The sequence below is a fragment of the Fundulus heteroclitus genome, chromosome 13 (assembly GCF_011125445.2).
Source record: "Fundulus heteroclitus isolate FHET01 chromosome 13, MU-UCD_Fhet_4.1, whole genome shotgun sequence".
NCBI classification, from domain to species: Eukaryota; Metazoa; Chordata; class Actinopteri; order Cyprinodontiformes; family Fundulidae; genus Fundulus; species Fundulus heteroclitus.
Window position 1 is genome coordinate 18,660,635 of NC_046373.1, and position 19,742 is coordinate 18,680,376.

At 41.9% G+C, this 19,742-nt stretch overlaps 1 protein-coding gene across 1 annotated transcript; it reads right to left on the reverse strand.

The window, feature by feature from the left end:
• Positions 1-643: 643 nt before the first annotated feature.
• Positions 644-18,670, reverse strand: pbxip1a (pre-B-cell leukemia homeobox interacting protein 1a). Its single transcript, XM_021322936.2, is given in 11 exon segments — positions 644-3,247; positions 5,596-5,776; positions 5,923-6,018; positions 6,151-6,194; positions 10,008-10,241; positions 12,002-12,416; positions 12,418-12,681; positions 12,762-12,829; positions 12,910-12,994; positions 17,416-17,543; positions 18,348-18,670. Coding segments are annotated over 10 exon segments (2,421 nt in total). The 5' UTR covers positions 17,488-17,543; positions 18,348-18,670; the 3' UTR covers positions 644-2,285.
• Positions 18,671-19,742: the final 1,072 nt, after the last annotated feature.

Here is a 19,742-nt window from a genome sequence, read left to right on the forward strand (position 1 = left end):
TTCTGTCTTCTGTAATCCCCAGTCGGTCGAGGCAGATGACCGTTCATACTGAGCCTGGTTCTGCTGGAGGTTTTACCTTCCCGTTAATGGGGAGTTTTTCTTTCCACTGTCGCTTCATGCTTGCTCAGTATGAGGGATTGCTGCAAGGCCATGGACAATGCAGACGACTCTTCCTGTGGCTCTACGCTTCTCCAGGAGTGAATGCTGCTTGTCGGGACTTTGATGCAATCAAATGGTACCCCTACATAGGAAAGTTTTGACCAATCTGTATAATCTGACCCAATTTGTAAAATATGATTGAACTTGACTTTGTAAAGTGCCTTAAGATGACATGTTTCATGAATTGGCGCTCTATAAATAAAATTGAATTGAATTGAATTGTGAGCAGAATCAAAAACACAGAAAGTGGAGTACCGACCCAAACTTTGGAACCGCTGTCTTCGTCCTTATGAGGATTACAGACAATCAGAATAAAAACAAACTTGTAAACCCAGTTCTTGGTTTTCAAACTGTAATTAAAGTCAGTCTGGTCTAGTATCATCACTCGACCCTGGAAAGAAACTCGTCAAAAAAGGAACCAATAAAAGCCCGTAAAACTACTGAGCTGTCAATCTTCTGAAAATACACAAAAAACACTTGAAGCGCCATGGTGAAAAATTTATTGAACTCAACATTTATTTAATAAAAACAGGACAGAAACTGATGATGAAAGAAATTATAATTGTCCGGGGGTCAATTAAATTCACATCCGAGCCAGGTCCCGCGTTGACCGTTCAGCCCTATCGTTGCCCCTGCAGACACAGAAATATTTTTGAAATATCGTTTGAACTCTCCCTCCGATTCCTTCAAACCCTTCGGGGTCAGGAGATCTCCAGAAGTGAACCGGCACGACGCCCCGCGTGTAAACTCTGTAACATTCACGCCGCGTCCTATAAAACAGCAGGACAAACTAAAGTCGCGTAAACTTCTTCCTCTTCCGCTTAGAAGCCAGTGAAATCGGAGCCCTCTGGTCCGGTCGGAGATAATTCATCGTGATAAAGGCACATGAGCAGCAGCTGGTATACGCAAAGTAAGTCGGAGCCGCCTTCACATTCAGCGTGAACAGCCTAGGACCGAGTCTGTCAGAATAAATAAACCAGGAAACACGTCAAAGCTTCTCAGCACAATCACATTCTGCCGACTTTAAAACTTCACATCAACAAAAAAAAAAGAAAAAAAGAAGAGGAACCGGTGAAAGTAAAAAAAAAGGACACAACGCGTAATTTCCCGGCTTGACTTTGGGCCGTTTTTCGTCCTTTCACTCTTGCCCGACGTGTGAAAATAAAATGCTTTTAATGTCTTTTATATTCTAAACTCTGGAAACTACATCTAAATCACCTGCATGCAAGTCAACTCAAACCTATTTCTGCACAAAACCAGATTTGGGGGTGGGTGGGGGGTTGTGGGGGGGATATTCTGGAGCGTCAACAGATGAAGTGAAGGAAGTTCTCCAGGAATTACTACACGTTAATAACTGTACTGTCACGGGAATAAAGAGCCTCTTTATGCGTTACAAAAAAAAAGCCATGAAGGAAATGAAAAGTCAGCAAAGGCAGTGTCTGACCATGTTTGAGGAAAAGTGCTAAAGTGGCTTTAAGAAGTCTTATTTCTGTGGCGTTTTTTATTTTTTTTATTTTCCCCCTACAGGAGCAGAACAGAGGTGAGTGAGGTTAACGGAAAAGAAAAAATGCTTCAGGCTTATAAACATATCTGTCTCTCCCTCTTTCTCTGTGTTTGCTGAAAAAGAAAGAAAGAAAAAAAAAGCAGAATGCTGACAAAGAAACCGGTCGGACCTGATCTGGTAATGATTACCGTACGCAGCAGGATCTCCTCCTCTGGGACTGGGAAATGATTCACTGCTTAGGTTGATTTTCTGGGTAATACTGATCAAATTCCTGCTTCCTGTCTGATCTGGGTTTAAATTCACATCACTGCAACATGCACCGATTAAAGCACGCAAAAGCAGAGAGAAAAACAAAACAAAAACAAAAACAAACTAAAGTTCGCGTAGCCGCTTAACGCTGAAGCGGGAGCCATGACCGGGACAGAGGTAGGTGACAACAACTAAGCCCAAAGTGACAAACACAGTCTAGCTTATAATTAGAGACTTTGAGGGACACATTTAGGAGTCCGTACCAAAAGCTACAACAATCACAGCTCAGAGGAGGAGAAGAAGACATGTCCTACAAAACCACCATGAATTGTTCGTCTTGGGTTTTAATGCCTTTTTAAACCCTTCTTTGCTTCTAAGCTGTGGCTGAAAACTTCCACAGGGCCTCCCGCTCAAACTCCTCCATCTCCTCCTCGAGGGAGTCGGAGTCCTTCCGCCCGCCGCCCGCCAATACGTCCACCATGTCTTCCAGGATGTCCGCCACGTCCTCGGCAAAGTCCCCGAAGCGCACCCTGTCGTGGATGAAGACGCCGTCCTCGAAGAAGTCGGCGGTCAGCTTGCGGATCTTGTCCTTGCTCTCGCTGGAGGAGCCCTCCAGCTTGCTCAGGTAGCCCTCCAGCAGCTCCTCGAACTCGGGCAGCTCCACGGGGTAGAGCCCCTCCTTGGTGGCGCAGTCCTCCACAGAGGTGCAGCCCAGCTGCGGGCGGACGTTGCGGTGGAGCTTGAGCTCCTGGTCTCTCCAGAAGTCGCTGTGGTGGTGCTGCTGAGGCTGCCGGGGCTGCTGATGGTGGTGGTGGGGGCTTTTACCCGGCCGGCTGTGCCACGGCTTCTCCTTCCTCCTTTGCTCCCGGTCCATCCTGCGCTCACCCTTCTTCCTCTGCCACTCGTCCTGGTGTTTCCTCCAGGCTTCTTTGTGGGAGCTTTCTTTTTGGGGTTTCCACTCGTTTTCCTTCTTCTCCTCTTTGCTGTGCTTCGTCTCCTTCTTCACCTCCTTCTTCCGGTGGTCCCGCTCCTGCTTTTTGTCTTTTTTGCCTTTCCATTTTGGCCCCTGTGGCTTTGTCTTCTCCCACCTCTCGACCTGTTCGGAGAGCTTCTTCTGGATCCCCTCTAGGTTCTCCCAAACTTGTTTTCCATCACTTCCATCCTTTTTCATCCCTTCCAGTCTCTTCTTGCTCTCGTCCAAAAGAACCTTCTGGCGCTGGAGCTCTTCCTTCAGCTTTCCGTCCTTCCTCCACTCTGGTCCGGCTGCTTTATGGGAACTCTGAGCGTCTTCGGCGTCAGGCTGAGAAGCCGAGCTGGAAGCAGGCGACACCATTCCTGCATCGAATGAAGAGACATTAAGGTATTAAAGATTCAGAGGTCGTCCCAGCAAACTACAAAAGTGGATCTGAATAGTTTCACAATTTTAATGCAGCAGGAATCCTTTACAATTTGATGTAGAAAAAAAAAAAAACATTTCGTTTTAGGAAAAGAGATTTTAAAGTACCAAAAGAGTCTTGTTAGACTGCAGGTCTGCTGTTGGTTCCTAGAGTCTCTAAAAGTAGAATGGGAGGCAGATCCTTTAGCCATCAGGCTCCTCTCCTGTGGAACCAACTCCCAGTTTTGGTCCGTGAGGCAGACACCCTGTCTAAGACTAATCTTAAAACTTTCCTTTTTGAACAAAGCTTATAGTTAGAGTGGCTCATGCTACCCTGAGCTATCTCTATAGTTATGCTGCTATAGGCTTAGGCTGCTGGAGGACATCAGGGCCTAATTTTCTCACTCTACTGAGTTCTACTGTTCTCCAGTTTTGCATTGCATTGCATTGAAATGACTGTTGTCATTTCAGCTTTTAACTTTTTGTTCTCTCTCTTTTTTTTCTTCATAGTAGGTACACCTGGTCTGGCGTTCTGTTAACTGTGACACCATCCAAGGAAGACAGATCACCCGCTATTACCATCTAATGTAGAACAGATTACTGGATCAATGTGTGCTTCTGTGCTTTTTTGTCTCTCTTGTTGTGTCTCTGCTCTGTCTTCTGTAACTCCCAGTCGGTCGAGGCAGATGACCGTTCACACTGAGCCTGCTTCTGCTGGAGGTTTTTCCTTCCTGTTAATGGGGAGTTTTTCTTTCCACTGTCGCTCCATGCTTGCTCAGTATGAGGGATTGCTGCAAAGCCATGGACAATGCAGACGACTCTCCCTGTGGCTCTACGCTTCTCCAGGAGTGAATGCTGCTTGTCAAGACTTGAAGCAATCAACTGGTTCCCTTATATAGGAAATTTTTGACCAATCTGTATAATCTGATTAAATTTTTACTTTGGAAAGTGCCTTGAGATGACATGTTTCATGAACTGGTGCCATATAAATAAAACTGAATTGAAATTGAATTGAAATTATGCAAAAGTAGCAGTCAGGAGAAGGCTACAAAAAAAATCCAGCAGTATTTTAATGCGTTTAATGTGAAAATATTATATGGTGCATCATGTTTCATAATGAAGAGACAACAGAAACTGGTCAGGGAGCTATGAGACAAAATCTCCAGTATTCTCTGTATACAGTCATAAATAAATAATAATAATAATAATAATAATAATAATAATAATAATAATAATAATAAAATACACAAAATGATGTTTTTAAGCCTTATATGAGTTAATTATGACAATTATCGTCTTATGGCTTACTAAAAACATGACATTTAAGTTTAGAATATTACATAAGACCAGTTAGAAAATATTTTTAACACAGAAAAGTGGGATTTATGAAAAGTATATTTAATACCCGCTTAAAGTTCCCAAACAGAATCTTTTTTGCTCAGAGGAATCATCCAGATGAGGCAACAATCTCCTAAATCTTTGGAGGAGGATGTGTTCTGGTCTGATGAAACCAAGTATTTGCTTACGAGCCACAATTCACAGATACAACCTACTTGATGCTGCTGTACATCCCATGGCCTCCTGTTCTGTGAATTCTTGTATACTTTATTTTAGTTTTTGCTTATTTTTCCTTTTTGCAAAAAGTTGAAAATGTAAACAAAAATAAACAATTTAAAATAACATCGCATGACGTGAAACACAGTGGTGGTAGTATCATGCTCTGGGATTACTACTAGAAAGCTGCAGATGGGGGGGATTTTCCTTTTCAGCATCACATCATTCATCCTAAAACATAATGAGTTCACCTGAAGAAAGTTAAAAGGAGCACAGTGTAACTTTTAGCCACTGGGGGAGCATCGATATGTATAAGTGCTGTATACTGACCTGAAAAATCATTTAATATATCTCAACTTAAGCTAATAGTCAGGTCAAAACTTACACGGACCTTCTTTAAATCTTTGGAACCAAATCTGACAAAATATTTATAGGGGTCACCTGGAGTGCTTTTGCAAATGGAGAAGTGGTGTGCTGATAGACTCCTAATAAAGACTGAATGATATTATTGAATTTAAATGAACTACGACAAAGTACGGGAAGCGTGATGTCTAACCATAATCTTTTAGTCTTTTAAGTTTTTAGAGTTTTCCCTACAAGAGATTTATTGTTTTCGTTAGGAAAATGTCAAAAAAATGAATAATAACTTATCCTGGTGTTTCTTTCTTACATCACAGAAAACCTGCCACTGTATCAGGGGTGTGAGGACTTTTTTTGATAAACCAGATATAAGCTAACAATTCAGCAGTTATACCTGTGAGCTGGCTGAGTTCAGTCACTCGGGCCCTCAGACTCTCCAGTTCCTTCTTCAGCTCAGGCAGGACCGACAGCTCCTCCTTCAGCTTTGAATTTTCTTCTTCCAAATCTGCCTTGCCCTGTTCATCGCCACTCTCAGCCACCGCCTTCATCTCCGAGTCGAGTTCTTCCTGCTTAGTCTGAGACAGAAGGGGAAAACTGGACACGTTGCAAAGGCTGCAGCAATAAACATAAAGCCTTAACTTTAAATGCCCCACTTTTAAGTGGCCTAATTGTAAGAGAGGATGAAGGTAAATAACCTAAATCAATAGGACTGCATGCTGACCTGTAGCTGAACCTCCAGCTGAGTGATCTGTTGGTTTTCCTCCGTTAGTTTGTCCAGGAGCTCTTTCATATCCTGTGGATCACCGCTAAGCCAGTCCTGAAGAGATATTTATGGGTGTGTGAATAGAATCCATGTTTGTAAAATAGGACGTCTTTTTATTTTATTTTTTTGCTGTGGCTCTGTTCAGGTTCATAACTGAGGATGTGAGATTAAAAGGAATAAACCCACCTGGTTTTCTTCTCCGTCGCTCAATTCGGGGCCGTCAATGTCCCCTGCAAGACAAGCACACACAATTTTCACTTAAATCTGGCCAAAAAAAAAAAAAAATGTTTTTGAACAAATAACTTCCCCTACAGTCTACAGCCGCCACATACTTGCTTACATTTTAAAATTCCTTAAAAGGAATTATGTTTGTTTTTTACCCCCGTCAGATGTAAACCTTCCAGCTGTTCTCCCCTGATATCAAACCACACCCGTATGATTTGGTGAATCCCCCTTAACGTCACTCGACACCTCAGAAGAGTGTTATTTGCTTTTTTCCTGCTGTCGCTGCAGGAGCCGTCAGGCCAGATAAAGCCTCAGAGGGTCCACCGAGCGCCGGCCGGTGAGGGCACAAGCTTACGCTGCGCTCTTATCTTTGATGCAGGACCTACCATTATCCAGGTCAGAGAGGAAACCTGTTGACATAGCGCAGCTTAGTCAACAAGATTCAAAAAACGGACATCAGAGCGTTGCTGACGACTGCAAATAAACACGCTTACGTAACCCAAATACAGCCGTCGTCAAACAAGAGAGTGCGTTAAATTTGGAAGCGGTCCAACATTTGCTTTAAAACCCCATTTCGGATAATTATGCACACCATAAATGATGTATATTAAAAGTTTCAAGTTAAACGCAGATACCGGGAAATTAATTAGAATTTTATTTTCAGTGTTTTCAGAAATGTTGCAAAAAGGGAAACAAAGGCTTGGAAAAATTAAAGGAATGTTAAAAAGGGCTTCAACATTTCCCAATTATGTTTGCTTCATGATTTGGTTTAAAAGAAGCTGGGGGGGGGGGGGGGGGGTCACCTGTATACATGGCATAATAGCTCAACACAGTAACCGTAATATATATTAAAACTCTTAAGATTTCATTAATTGTGTTATATAATAAGATTAATGATATTATAGCTGCAGTCTACATCACTTGGGAAGTATTCTTAAATACATCTTTGAGGACCAATATGTTAATATTTTGCTGGTAAAAAAAGCTGTTACCAGTAAGTGGCTAAAGAAGGAACCTACGGGGAGGAAAGAATGGAAATAAACAGTAAAGTAAATAACAAAAATGGAGAAAGTCACACTTTTTTTAAACATTAGAATGAAAGAGATTAGGGCTGGATGATAATTCAATAACAATATATATCGATCGATAGACGTATATCAAGGATAGAAAAAAAAGGGTCAATAAAAAGTTCAGTAGAATAACAGTTTTCCTTCCTTTTGCATCGTGTAGGTTAATATTACAGTTATCACATCTTCCCAACCAATCACAACGCAGACCCAGGATTGCTCCATTACCAAGCTCCGCCCCCTTCAGAGAGTTCAGAATCTTGCACGCCTTCCCTTTTTTTTTTTTTTTTTTTTTTTTTTTTTTTTTTTAACCTGCCGTTTTGGTAAAAAGTTGGTTGAATAAAGGTTTGAGTTTGAATTCAGTGTTTGTGTGTTCTGTGTCCAAAAATAGGTTGTTAAACAACAGCATAAAATGGCCAGGGCTGCACTTAAAATATATATTTTTGAATTTGTTGATAATTATCGATACAATATGATTTCTATTTTATCGATATGCTTTTTTTCCTGTATTGCCCAGCCCTAGAAAAGATTAACAAATACTGGTAGAAAAGCTCTACTGAACACCTTAATGGGCAAAAGTTAATACCTAAAACATGGTTAAGGTGGAAGATGTATTTTAACTGAAGATTTGAAGTATCTGTGCGTGAGCCTGGTGTAAATTCCTTTCAGTGGGAGCTATCTCTCCACATAAAGGACTCAGATCATCTGCTAAAACTTATAAGACTACCGTACTGACAGCCAAAACATTGACACCTTACAAAAAGCTCCCCCTTTTTTCCAAAAATGAGGAGAAAAACTAATTTGGACTCAATGACTGGGAATATTTCCATACTGAGACGTCAAGGACAAAATGGACTTTCACCGACCAACCAGGAGACCCTGAATTAGATTTGCTGGATGTTGAATCTACGTACTTTTAAATGTGATGTCGGTGCAACATGTACCGACCTTTGTTCTCGTGTTCTTTTTCTTTTCTGAGCATTGTTGAAAATACTGTTAAACACCCCCAATAAGGTATAGAAAAAAGCTGCAGTGTACAACCTGTTCCTGATATCTAAAGCAGAAAGAGAATGTTTCCTCCTAGGAGAAAACGTTTCCTCCTAAGGAGCTCCTTAAAAGCCTAAAACATGATACCATGTACTAATTGTACTAACTGTAGTGTATTATAGAGATTGAACTGGACCGCCTGCTATTTGTTTTGAATCGGACATTAATGATTATATTTCTTGGTCTTGGAATTAACTGGATTGATTGTAAAACAGAGTGAAAACATGTTTGAAAATGTAGGAGAATTGGTACAGAAAAATATATTGTGGGGGGGGGTGGGGTGCGTGCACGTGTGGTGGGGCTGAAACACAAAACATTAAATTAATGTGATGTTCGGTGGCCTCGGGGAGCAATGAATTAAAAACAAAGATCATATCAGGGGTTCTTAACATTCATATAAACTCCATCTAACAAGAAGATAAATTAGACAAAGATTAAGTCCTCCTGCCACATTCCTTGAGTCAAGCTTCTTTCGGATGAAATAAGACAGTGGAAAGCATTACCGGTACTTTGCAGAGCCACGTTCTACTTAGAGGCATGTCTCTATCAGCTCCGCACATTTAGAGCTGGCAGAGTACAATATTTAAACCAAATCTTTGAAAAAAATAAAATAAAAAAATAGTTAGATTAGATCACTGCAAAAACTGATCTAAAAATAAGTCAAATATTCTTAAAGTTAGTGTATTTGTCCTTGATTTGAGCAGGTAAATAAGATTATCTGCCAATGGAATGAGTATTTCAACCCCTAAAATAAGATAATTAGACATCCTGCACTTGAAATAAGATGGAGATGAGTTGTTCCTCTTTTAAGGGGAAAACTCTTATTCTGTTGGCAAATCATCTCATCTACCTGCTCAAATCAAGGACAAATACACTAATTTTAAGAACATTTTACTTATTTTTAGTTCCGTTTTTGCAGTGATGGAGACTGTCTACAAACGTAAATTTTAAAGACCTGCCACTGGATCTCAATTGGACTTAAGTCCAGATTCCTTTCCCCGAGGGTAGGGTTAGGGTTAGTAAACAAGTAAATTTAGCAACACAGCAGCAATATGCTTCTAACACGTAGTGGTGCAGTTTGCTGTGTGGAGCACCACGCTTTACCCAGTTATGGCACAACAAAGCAGCCTGAATGGGGGAGCTCATCTCCACCAGGCTAGCTCTCCACACGTCACCCAGGCAGACCCTCTGTCTGCTCACCAGGCCTGCCTGTAAATGGGACTTTTATTGGCTTTCTGTCTTTTTGACACTTTTTTTTTTTTTTTTTTTTTAACTCTTGTGAAGAGCGTGACTCATAGTTGCCCCGTCTACAGATTCTTCCAGAGGACATCAGAGGGAAAGGGGGCTGATTACAATCCATGCCGAACTCTTCAGATTTGCATTGTAAAGCCGTGAATCACTTTCTTTCCGCTTCCATAATTACGCATTGCCTTGTGTTGGTCCATTACATAAAAACACCAAATAATTTTGAGATTGCAATGTGAAGATAAATGCTAAAAAATATTTTTGCAAGCCACCGTATGTAGTTCCTCACAAAAATCATTGATCTATTGTTGCCGAACTTCATAAAAATAGTTACGCTCTTGTAGTTAAAAACACAGGAGATGGGGAACCGATAAAAAAATCATCACTTTTCGGGCACAAAGCTTTAAAAAAAAAAGCAGAACCGAATAGGACGAGTTGTGCGAATAGGGGGAAACTCACCTGACAGGAACAGGGAACCTAAGAAGAGCAGCACCAAAGCAGCCACTATGCATTTGTTCATGGAGAACCACGGCTTCTCCTCCCTCTTCTCGGCCATCATGAATTCCACCTCCTCTTCGTCGTCCTCCTCGTCAGAGGTTCTTGGCCTTGGCGCTTCAAAGGAGGGAACATTCCTCCTCCTCAGTCCATCATCAAAGCCGCTCGCGTCGCCCAACTCCAAGCCGCTGGACTGCTCTGGAAAGAGGCAGAGAGGCGGCGGGTTCAGGCGGACAGTATCCAGACGGAAGACGCGGGACAGCGGAGTCTTTGAGACGAACGGGCCTGAAACCGAACCGCAAATACTCCGCTGTGCCCCCCGAGCAACTTCAATCAATCTTTTAAACATCTTTGGAGGCTAAACTGTCAGAGCTGAAGTCATTTCCACAATTCTAACTATCCACTGGCAGCCTGCCCAACACACAGAAAAAAACAAAACAACACACTGGGAATTTAATTGAATACGTGGCATACGAAACAAAGGGAATTTGTAACCACCATGTGAGACATTTTAGTGACAAAACCAGACGGCTGCTTGTGGAAATGCATGACATTTTTTTTCCCCCTCCTCTAAATTACAACAGCAGTAATTTCGTGCTTGAGGGTTTATTCATTTTCTCACGGGGTGTGGGCCTCGCTGTCAGACGAATAAATCTTATTCCAGATGCTAACACGGCACAGATAAGGAATGAAATCTTCACAGAGTTTGTCTCTCCTTCTTCTTCCTTCTCAGTCTGTTGTAAGTGCAAAGAATCAGAATGAATCTCTGCAGGTTCTGCTGCACCATAACCAGATAAAGGCTGTCGCAGCACCCGGGACGCCTTCCTGATGCAAAGCTTCAAAACCTAATGAACTTAATAGTATGTGTTAATGTGAGACTATCAATGAAATTATATTTCTAATCCACACTTTACTAGAACTATATAACAAAGTGGGATTTCGGGGACTGTAGCTGCTGTGACTTTTTTAAATGTGAAAAAAAATTCAACACATTTAGCGAAATATGAAGCTCTGTCATATATTTCAGGCTAAAGGTTTACTGCATATGCACAGTCCATGACTGCTCCCAATTGGTCCAATAAGTCAGAGCGAACTCCACCAGCATGTGGGGCCACTACAAGAAGTCAAAGTCAACCTTTATCGGTGCAGAAAGAGAGTCTGCATAGTGTTTCAGGAGAGTGAGTAACGTTGCTATCGAGTGATTGCTGCAACATTTGTCTACGTTTGCAGCAGTGATGCAGACATGTGGCTGCTACGCGAATGACATCTATTTCCTCAACACAGAGAGAGCCGTTTTACTCGGCAGCCTGGCTGAGCTCCAGGATTGGAGAGGTGACGTTGGACTGTCAATTACTTCACCAGTATATCTTCCTACACCTTGTTAATGCCGTTTAAATATGCAGCAAAAGCAACGTCCCATTAGCGAGTTGCATTTACAGCTCAAATTATTCTCATATCCTTTGTTCAGTCAGTTTGATCTACTCAGGTGCGGGAAGCATGACAGACCCTCTCTAGGTAAAAGTGTGATCAAAATTTCCATCTACGACAGCAATCTTGTGCTTTTGTTACTTTAGTGCCTTTTCATTTGAATGTTTCCTGTATGTTGGTAAAGACATGATGGTAAACACTTCTTCTACTCTCACCTTGGTGCTTAAATGTGATGAAACTCCTTTTGATTGTGCTCCTGTGTGATGTTTGCCATTGTTTTAATAGATGAATATTAGCCATATCTTGGCGTTTTGTCTCACAGATGGATACTTCTGGGCTGTTTTTGTCATGCTTTAAAGCACTGAACATGTCAGTACATCTTAAGATATCTAAACAAAGGTACTTATTAGGGAATAACAGATAGGATTGTTGCTTTATAGCCTTAAATTTCGCAATTTATTAATTTTCTCATGATAAAAAAAACAAATGAATGAGAACATGTTTGGGAATATGACTTGACACTAACTTACCTTCCTCTTCCTCCTCTTCATCCACGTTCGGTGACTCAGACGGTATTTCTTCGTCCTTTTCGGCGTCGGCCTCGTCTTCTTCGGTCTCGGCAGAGCCAACCGTCTCTGGCGCAGGACTCTCCTCAGCTTGGTGTTCCGTCGTAAGTCTCTCTGGGGCTGGGCTTGGAGGCTCCGCGCTCTCTGGACCACCGCTGATCTCATCTACAACATGAAGCGGGGGCTCAGCGGTTGTCGGGGGCTCAGCGGTTGTCGGGGGCTCAGCGGATGCCGGGGCCTCCGTGGGGACGTTGACCTCGGTCTCAGCGCTCGAGGCGTCACTCCCGGCTGCAGGACTCGCAGGCAGCGGTCCAGAATCAGCAGGCGTGTGGAGCACAGGCTCAGCAGTGGTGGCGGCCTCGGTCACGTGAGGTGCAGAGGGAAGACGCTGTGGGGTCTGCTAGGGGAACATCAACAGCTGGGATGTGGAGCTGAGCTACCAGATCAATGCTGGTGACCAAAGGCATGGCACCTTGAGGCTCATTATCACTGGGAGAGGTGGTTACGATGTCGTGGATGACTGGGGGCTGACTCTCCGCGTCGAGGTATGAGGAATCGAGAGGGTCGGGGGGAAGAGGGCTCAATTGGGAAGGGCTGGAAGGGACGGGACCCTCGCCTGACTCTGGGGAAGTCTCCTGACAAACCTGGCAGAAAGGAAATGGGATTATTCGGGGGTTTGGCTTTTCGTCCTTACCACTCACTAATCTCTGAATGTCTGACGAACCTGATGGCCTTCTTCAGACAGAACCGTTTCTACGGGAAGGTCCGCTGGCTTGTACTCGGCAGCAGCTCCTGAAACGAGGTTCACACTGTGTCAGAACAGAGACAGGGACTCATCAATGCTCCAGCCACCGCTGCAGACTGGTCAGTACCTGCCACCTCCTCAGACAGACTGGGGGCATCGCCCAGACTCTCGGTGCCATCGTCGGCAGGCCCGACATTCTCAATGGCACCCTCCTGCGGAGAGACAAGACCCAACGGGTTAAGGGTTAAAACGACCACGGTCAACGAGGCAAGAATACACACCTGGGAACATAAACCCCTTACGTAGGCTGCCATTAGGGTAAAAATAAAAAGTATATTCAGGGAGAAACCTAACTAATGTTAACTTCAAGTTCTGGGTGAGATCCACCATCGGTACAGAGCTGGACCAGGTTCAGTAGGTGGCTGGGGTGAGGATGCTCAGGAAACTTAACTGTACCCTGATGAAGGACTCACACTCTCTGCATGACCTGGAGGTGATTAGGAAGAGCACCTCCAGGTCACAGACTGACGTCACCTCAGTGCAGGAAGTCCTTCCTGCCATCAACCATTAGACTATAATGACCAGGATTAGTTTAATCTTTGTGTTTTTGTGGTGTTGCAATAGTGCTGTTGCTACAACAAAGCATTCTTTGTGAATGATTAATAAACCTCTGCTCTATTCTATTATTTACAGAGATCATCAAGACCGCAGTTCCTGTTACATTTCCAGTCAGGTTTAACAAATAGAAGGGTTACGTTTGTGATAGTAGGAAAAATAATGGATTTCTATCTGGCACACTTCCTGAACAAACAGACGGAGTGGAAGTGGCGCCTAATGTTTGTTATTGAGACTTGGTACCACTATTTGCTGCGGTTTAAAAAAAAAAAAACATTTTTCAAGCTGGCATTTTGTTTTGTACTGAAAAAAGCAACAAATTAAAAGGGGGAAATTTTGGAACAGAATGAAAAGTATAATTTACATAAGGTTTTGACGCGTCTTTTCAATTCCTGCAATGCTGACCAGAATTTATTTTTTTGTCTAAGCCTGGAATATTTAAGCAAAAAAAAAGAAAAGAAAAAAAAAAATAGGGGAAAAAAGTACAATAAGCAGATATTACAGCAGACAGCTCCAAAGTTAAAAATTAAGCAGGATAAATGGAATCTTAAGTATCTCCCACTTAAGCAAAAACATGCAAATTATGAAATCATACATACATACATACGATCTACATTCAGAATATAAATCAAAATTTCTTCAGAAATAACACTTATTTTTTTTGCCTTTAGAAATTTTCCATATTAACGTTACAACCATTTATTATCTGATCAGATCTCCCAATGCAGCAAAACCTTTTGCGGATTGGTTTTGTTTTGCAGACTATATCAGAACACAACCAAGCAACGATTCCCAGCATTTAGTTCCTCAAAGGCAGACCTCTGAGCCGTGTTTACACGTAAGGCAGACAAAACTAACAAAGCAATTACATTCCTCTACAGTAAGAGATAGCAGAAGAAGGCGGGGCTTTCATTCATACCGAGCCCTTTGTAGGACTGACTCATAATTTGGTGTTCTGCAAACATCCGCCAGAGTTTTAGCATTTTTTTAAACGAGGCTCATGGTTACAAGTTCAGACAGGGAATGATTGTACGTCAACCTGTATTCATGAGCCAGATTAACATCCACTTTGGGTGATTTCTTGATAAACAGCTTACATGACAGTGAGATTCCAGCACTGATGGTTGTGGAGAGAAAGAAATCCCACATGTTTTATTTGCTTATTTATTATTATTTATAAGAATTGAGATGTGGATATCTGCAATAGACATCCAGCGTCTATAAATGACAAGACAGATCAAAGCTGACCCCAAAATAAACTAAATTCAATTACTTATTCACATTTGTCAATGCAAATCATTTTTAAAAAGGGGAGTGGTGGTGGGGGTCTTTATCAAAAACCTCAGTAAATCTGTGCTTCCTGCTAAATTGCTGGAGGACAGCGTATTGTTAGAGAAAATTACTTCCTTTAGGCAGAGTTTTGTCTGATTTAGACATTTCGTTTCCCTGTTGGAACACCCTCACCTTTAAACTACATGACGACAGGTAGACAATTTGACCAGCTAATCCATTCCCTTCTCGCAATCAATGGTTATTTTCTCCACTGGTCCAGGATGGTGTCCCTGAGTTTGTACCATTTTGCATAGGAGATGATTGTGGAGGTCAGAGACCTTTGGCGTTATAACTGGAAGCAGCAGCAGTGTGATGTGATCCTATGCATTAAAAAAAAGGTGGCAACTGAATAAGTAATTATTCTAAAAATTGGTCACAAATGTGTGGTTATAGAAATGCGTTAAAAGACAAAACTAAATCCACAGAGTCATCTATTAATACTCTGATATTGCCTGGTAATGTGAGTTGACACCAACCATTTCAAAACCATAGAAAAAGACCCAGATTGTTTGTTTACACTTGCTAATTGAGCATGAAAGCAAAGACTGTTTGATATTCTTCCTCCTATAGAGCACTGTTGGTTGCTAGAGATGCAGTAAGAGGTGATTCCCAGTTAAAGCCCCATTAGTTTCCCCCAAAATATATATTCAGCACTTAAAACTTTACTTAATGCATGAAAACATCACTATCACTGTTTATCTATTCAAAAAATATCTTATTTATTCATTCAAGTGACTCGGTAGTTTTAAAGGGATATTGTTAGATCTGTCAATGAGTGAGTATTCAGCTAAAGCTACATACTGTATTTTGGGTCTTTTTTAAGCTACTTCTCAGTAGTTGGACTTATTTACGTCATGGTTGTGCATAAAATGGGTCTCTTTTAAAAAGGCTGATGCAACAAATGTGTTTTGGTCCCAAATACAGACAAAGGGGAATATTTTCCACTCTAGCAACGCCCCCTGCTGGTCGTTCTGGTTTTGTCATTAAAATTGTTTTGTGTGTGTTTGTTGCCATGCAACGTTGTCTCAGGTTCGAAATGCAACATCTTTTCATTCAAAGTCGAAAGCTTTCATCGAGTATTAACGGCGCTTAAAGCTAGTCGTGTGGAGAACCACTCAATCAGAACTCTTATTATAACTTCATGAGGAAAATATCATTGGAAAGTTGCGAATCAGGTGATTTACATGTTAACTCACTGATTTTCATCAATGAAAACAACATTTGGAAAGTCATTCTGACCAAAAAAAAATAAATGTGTGAGCACTGTTCTGCACAAATATCTTCAAATGTTCCCCATTCACGAGTGATGTTAAGTTCTTAAATTCTCAAACAAAAACGTTAACAATATCTAACCTAAAATAAATAAATGAACAAAACATGTAAAACGAGAAACCTTATGGACAAACTTTAGCCTCTTTATGCGGGACAGAGTTGCAACATTTCTCCTGGAAATGACACTTGGTGAATGCTGCGTGCGCGTCCGGTTCAGGATATTAAGCGTACTTAATATTTGTCTTCATGGCGGACGTTTTATTCATAAGGCCTCTTCCTTTGCTTTAAACATATCAACTGAACCCTCATGCCCCAAATTTTAGGAATGATGTATTTTGCCTAAGTTTTTCTTAGAAGGCAGTCTGTCTAGTTGGGATTGTAGGCACCCCAGAGAGCAGAAGAGAAATAAAGATGGAGCTTAATGCATTCGATCTCTTCTAAGATTTATCACCGTTCAGGTAAGTATAGCCAAAATAATATATAACTGACAAACAGTTGAAACCACATGCGTATCAACAAAAAACATAAGAAAACGACCACTTTTGTCATGGACATTAAAAACCAGTTTAAATTATTATTATTTTTTACGGGGTCAGCTAAGATAACCAAAATTATTTTTATCCACTAAATGCCAGAATAATGAGACATTTTTTTTTTATTACTTTCTACAAACTGAGAAGTTTACATACATCAAACTTCATTGCCTTTAAAGAATTTGGTAGAACCCTGACGATGATTCAATTCAATTTTATTTATATAGCGCCAATTCATGAAACATGTCATCTCAAGGCACTTTACAAAGTCAAATTCAATCAAATTCAATCAAACCAGTCCTGGCATTGCAAGTTTCTGACAGGGTAATTTACAGAATTCTAAATAAATGGAGGCATACATGTGGATGTATTGCAAAATAAAGCTATCAGAAGGAGAACTATGGATCTACACAAACTGGGTTCCTCCTATAGGGAAAAATTTCAGGTTATCAAATGCTGCCATGTACATGTGTTTGTTTATAGTCAAGTAGACTGCAAGCGTGGTGGAACGGGCCAGATCCACAGAGAAGGAGACAAGGAGGTGGATTGAAATGCATGTGAGAAACATGATTTTAGAGAATGCAACGCCGAGTGCAGTATTTGAAAATGTCGGTCAGTGGAGGATTAACAACAAATCTGCTGAGGCACCTGTGGTTCTGTGGATGGTTGTTTATTTAAAGTTTTGACTAAGATCTTTCACAATAGTGAAAAAGAAGCATAAAATAGTGTTATGGGGGGGGGGGGGGGGTAATTAAAGACCGCTTACGTCATTTAGAATTGCTAACTCAGGTTTTGCTCCCTCTTCTCAGGAATCTCAGCCAAAGGAGCTGGACTCCCTGTCGGAACATGCAGCAACCAGCCTGCCACAGTTTGATTCTTACCTCAGGGGAGAGGAGGGTCCAGCTGTTGGCGGAGGAGCCAGTGCTGCCTGTGCTGTTGCTGCTGTCAGACATCGCCCTCTAGAGGCTCAGGTTGGCACAGCACCAGACAGATTCACCTTTAGCGTATCCTGCAAATGACGACAGCAACAACGTGTCCTCAGTGGGCGTGACGAAATGACAAATCTTGTCAAACAAATCATCCACGTCTAACTAAATGAGCTGGCCGCAATGTATACATATATATATAGAAAGAGATATATTTTAAATAATATTTTTATATAGCGTGCATGACTTTGAAATAGGAGAAGAACAACAACAAAAAAAGAGGCAAATTCTGCCATAATGCTGCAGTATTTACGGTGGTGATTATGCAAACAGTTTAAAATGACTCAATTGTGCCACCGAGGTAGGGGTTTAGGCAACAATGCGGAGTGCAGCCGGGATAAAGAGCTGATTGTGCCCGATTCCAGTTATGTAACGGGATGGTGGCATCCATAATACACCGCTGCGCAGCACAATAAAGAATTTAAGGAAAAACAAGCAAACAACTCGCTCAGTATCCCCAGACCACCGTTCGTCCACATCCATTCATCCAGACAGTCGGAGAAAGCAGCTAAAACCAGCAAAGATGGTGAAACCACAGCTTGGAGCGGCTCACTGATCCAAAAAAAACAAGCCGACAAAATTGAGGTGGATACTCACTAAGCAGCAGGCCCGGGAGCGCCGGGGCTCCGTTTAAATCACGTATGAGACACGCTTTGGGGGCCGCGGTTGTTGTAGCAACACGTTTGAAGGTACACTCGTGATGGTAAACAAAGGATGGTAGCCTGAGCATTCCCACTCTTCCGCGTTCCCACTCAGGCCCTGCAGCTAGCAAGGAGCGTCGAACCGGCCAAACCAAACCCCGCGGAAGACGGTTTATTTTCACAAACCTGCTTAAAGTCCAGTCGCTGGCGTTTTTTTTTTTTTAATCTTCTACAAACCCTCTTGCTTACTCGTTAAATCAAACGCCGTTCTCCTCCCGTGAACTTGGGAACTTTGGGAATTCCAAGCTGCGTCACGTCAACCCAAGAAACCCCTCGTCCAATGGGATTTCAGGATTCATCGAGGAGCGCCCGCCCCCGGATGAAGGCTCAGCCACTCAGGCCAAAGCGTTGGGTCAGGGAAGCGACGTGATTGACGCACGCAGGTGAAAGAGCGGCAGGTGACGGACGGAGCTCCTTCTCCTGGGTTTATAATAATACAGGAGTGACCCCGATCCCCCGGATGGATGGGTGTCCACATATTTATACACAAGAGGGAGAGGCTGCGCAGACCAGCCGCTCACTGACACGTCTGCACAGCTATATTTGACTGTGGGACTTACCAGAGTGGACAACCCCACCTCTCCTATTGCTGCAGAGTGGACACTGCTTTCATCATCTGATTCCTTGTCCTCTAAAATTAGTGTGTTAAGCACTTTTCTGCTTCACGCATATTTGCAGATCTACAAATATAGGAAACAAAATATAATCTTACCAATACCTATTAAAATTATACATTGAATTGACAAAAAAAAAAAAAAAAAACCTCTGGAGACTTGTCCTGTCAAATCTATCTGCGCTCATTTCAAAACAGCAAATTTGAGTCAAAAAGCTGTACAGGCATAGCAAGGGCAGTAGGCTATCAGCGACACAGCCGATAAAGGCCAATAGTTATGAAACCATGTCAGGGAAACTGCAAACATGATGTGGAAGTAGTTGCTCTGATCAATTGAAAGCAAATTGTTAACTTTTTGGCTGATAATAAGTAAACAATTTGCTTAACAAAAGTAGCACAGTAGCTTATTCTTAACACTCCAGCCCTACCATGGCACACGGCGGTGACAGAATCATACTGTGTGACTGTTTATCTTCAGTAGGGATAAAAAGCGGATCAGAATTGATGGGAAGAACAATCTGTCTATAAGATTGGATAAATCTGAATATATATTTCAGTGGGACTGCACAATGTCCTGGCTTTGGCTCTGTCTGCATGGAGTTTGCATGGCGCTAGATCAATCCAAGGTGCCCTCAGATATGAGCGTATGGTTTTTTTGTTTTGTGTGTCTCTTTGTTACTCTGCAATGGATTGGTGACCTGGAGATAGGCAATTTGGTAAAAAGGAATGGGCAAAAAATTGGGGCTAATGAGTACTGACTTGGACGGACATTTGTCCCTGAATTTTAGATACTACTCAAGAAAGTTGAGGGAACACTTTGAAAACACATCAGCGCTCCATTTATAAACACACTCTGTTGGATATACATACTGATATAGAATGGGTAATGTGTTAGAAACAAACATCCC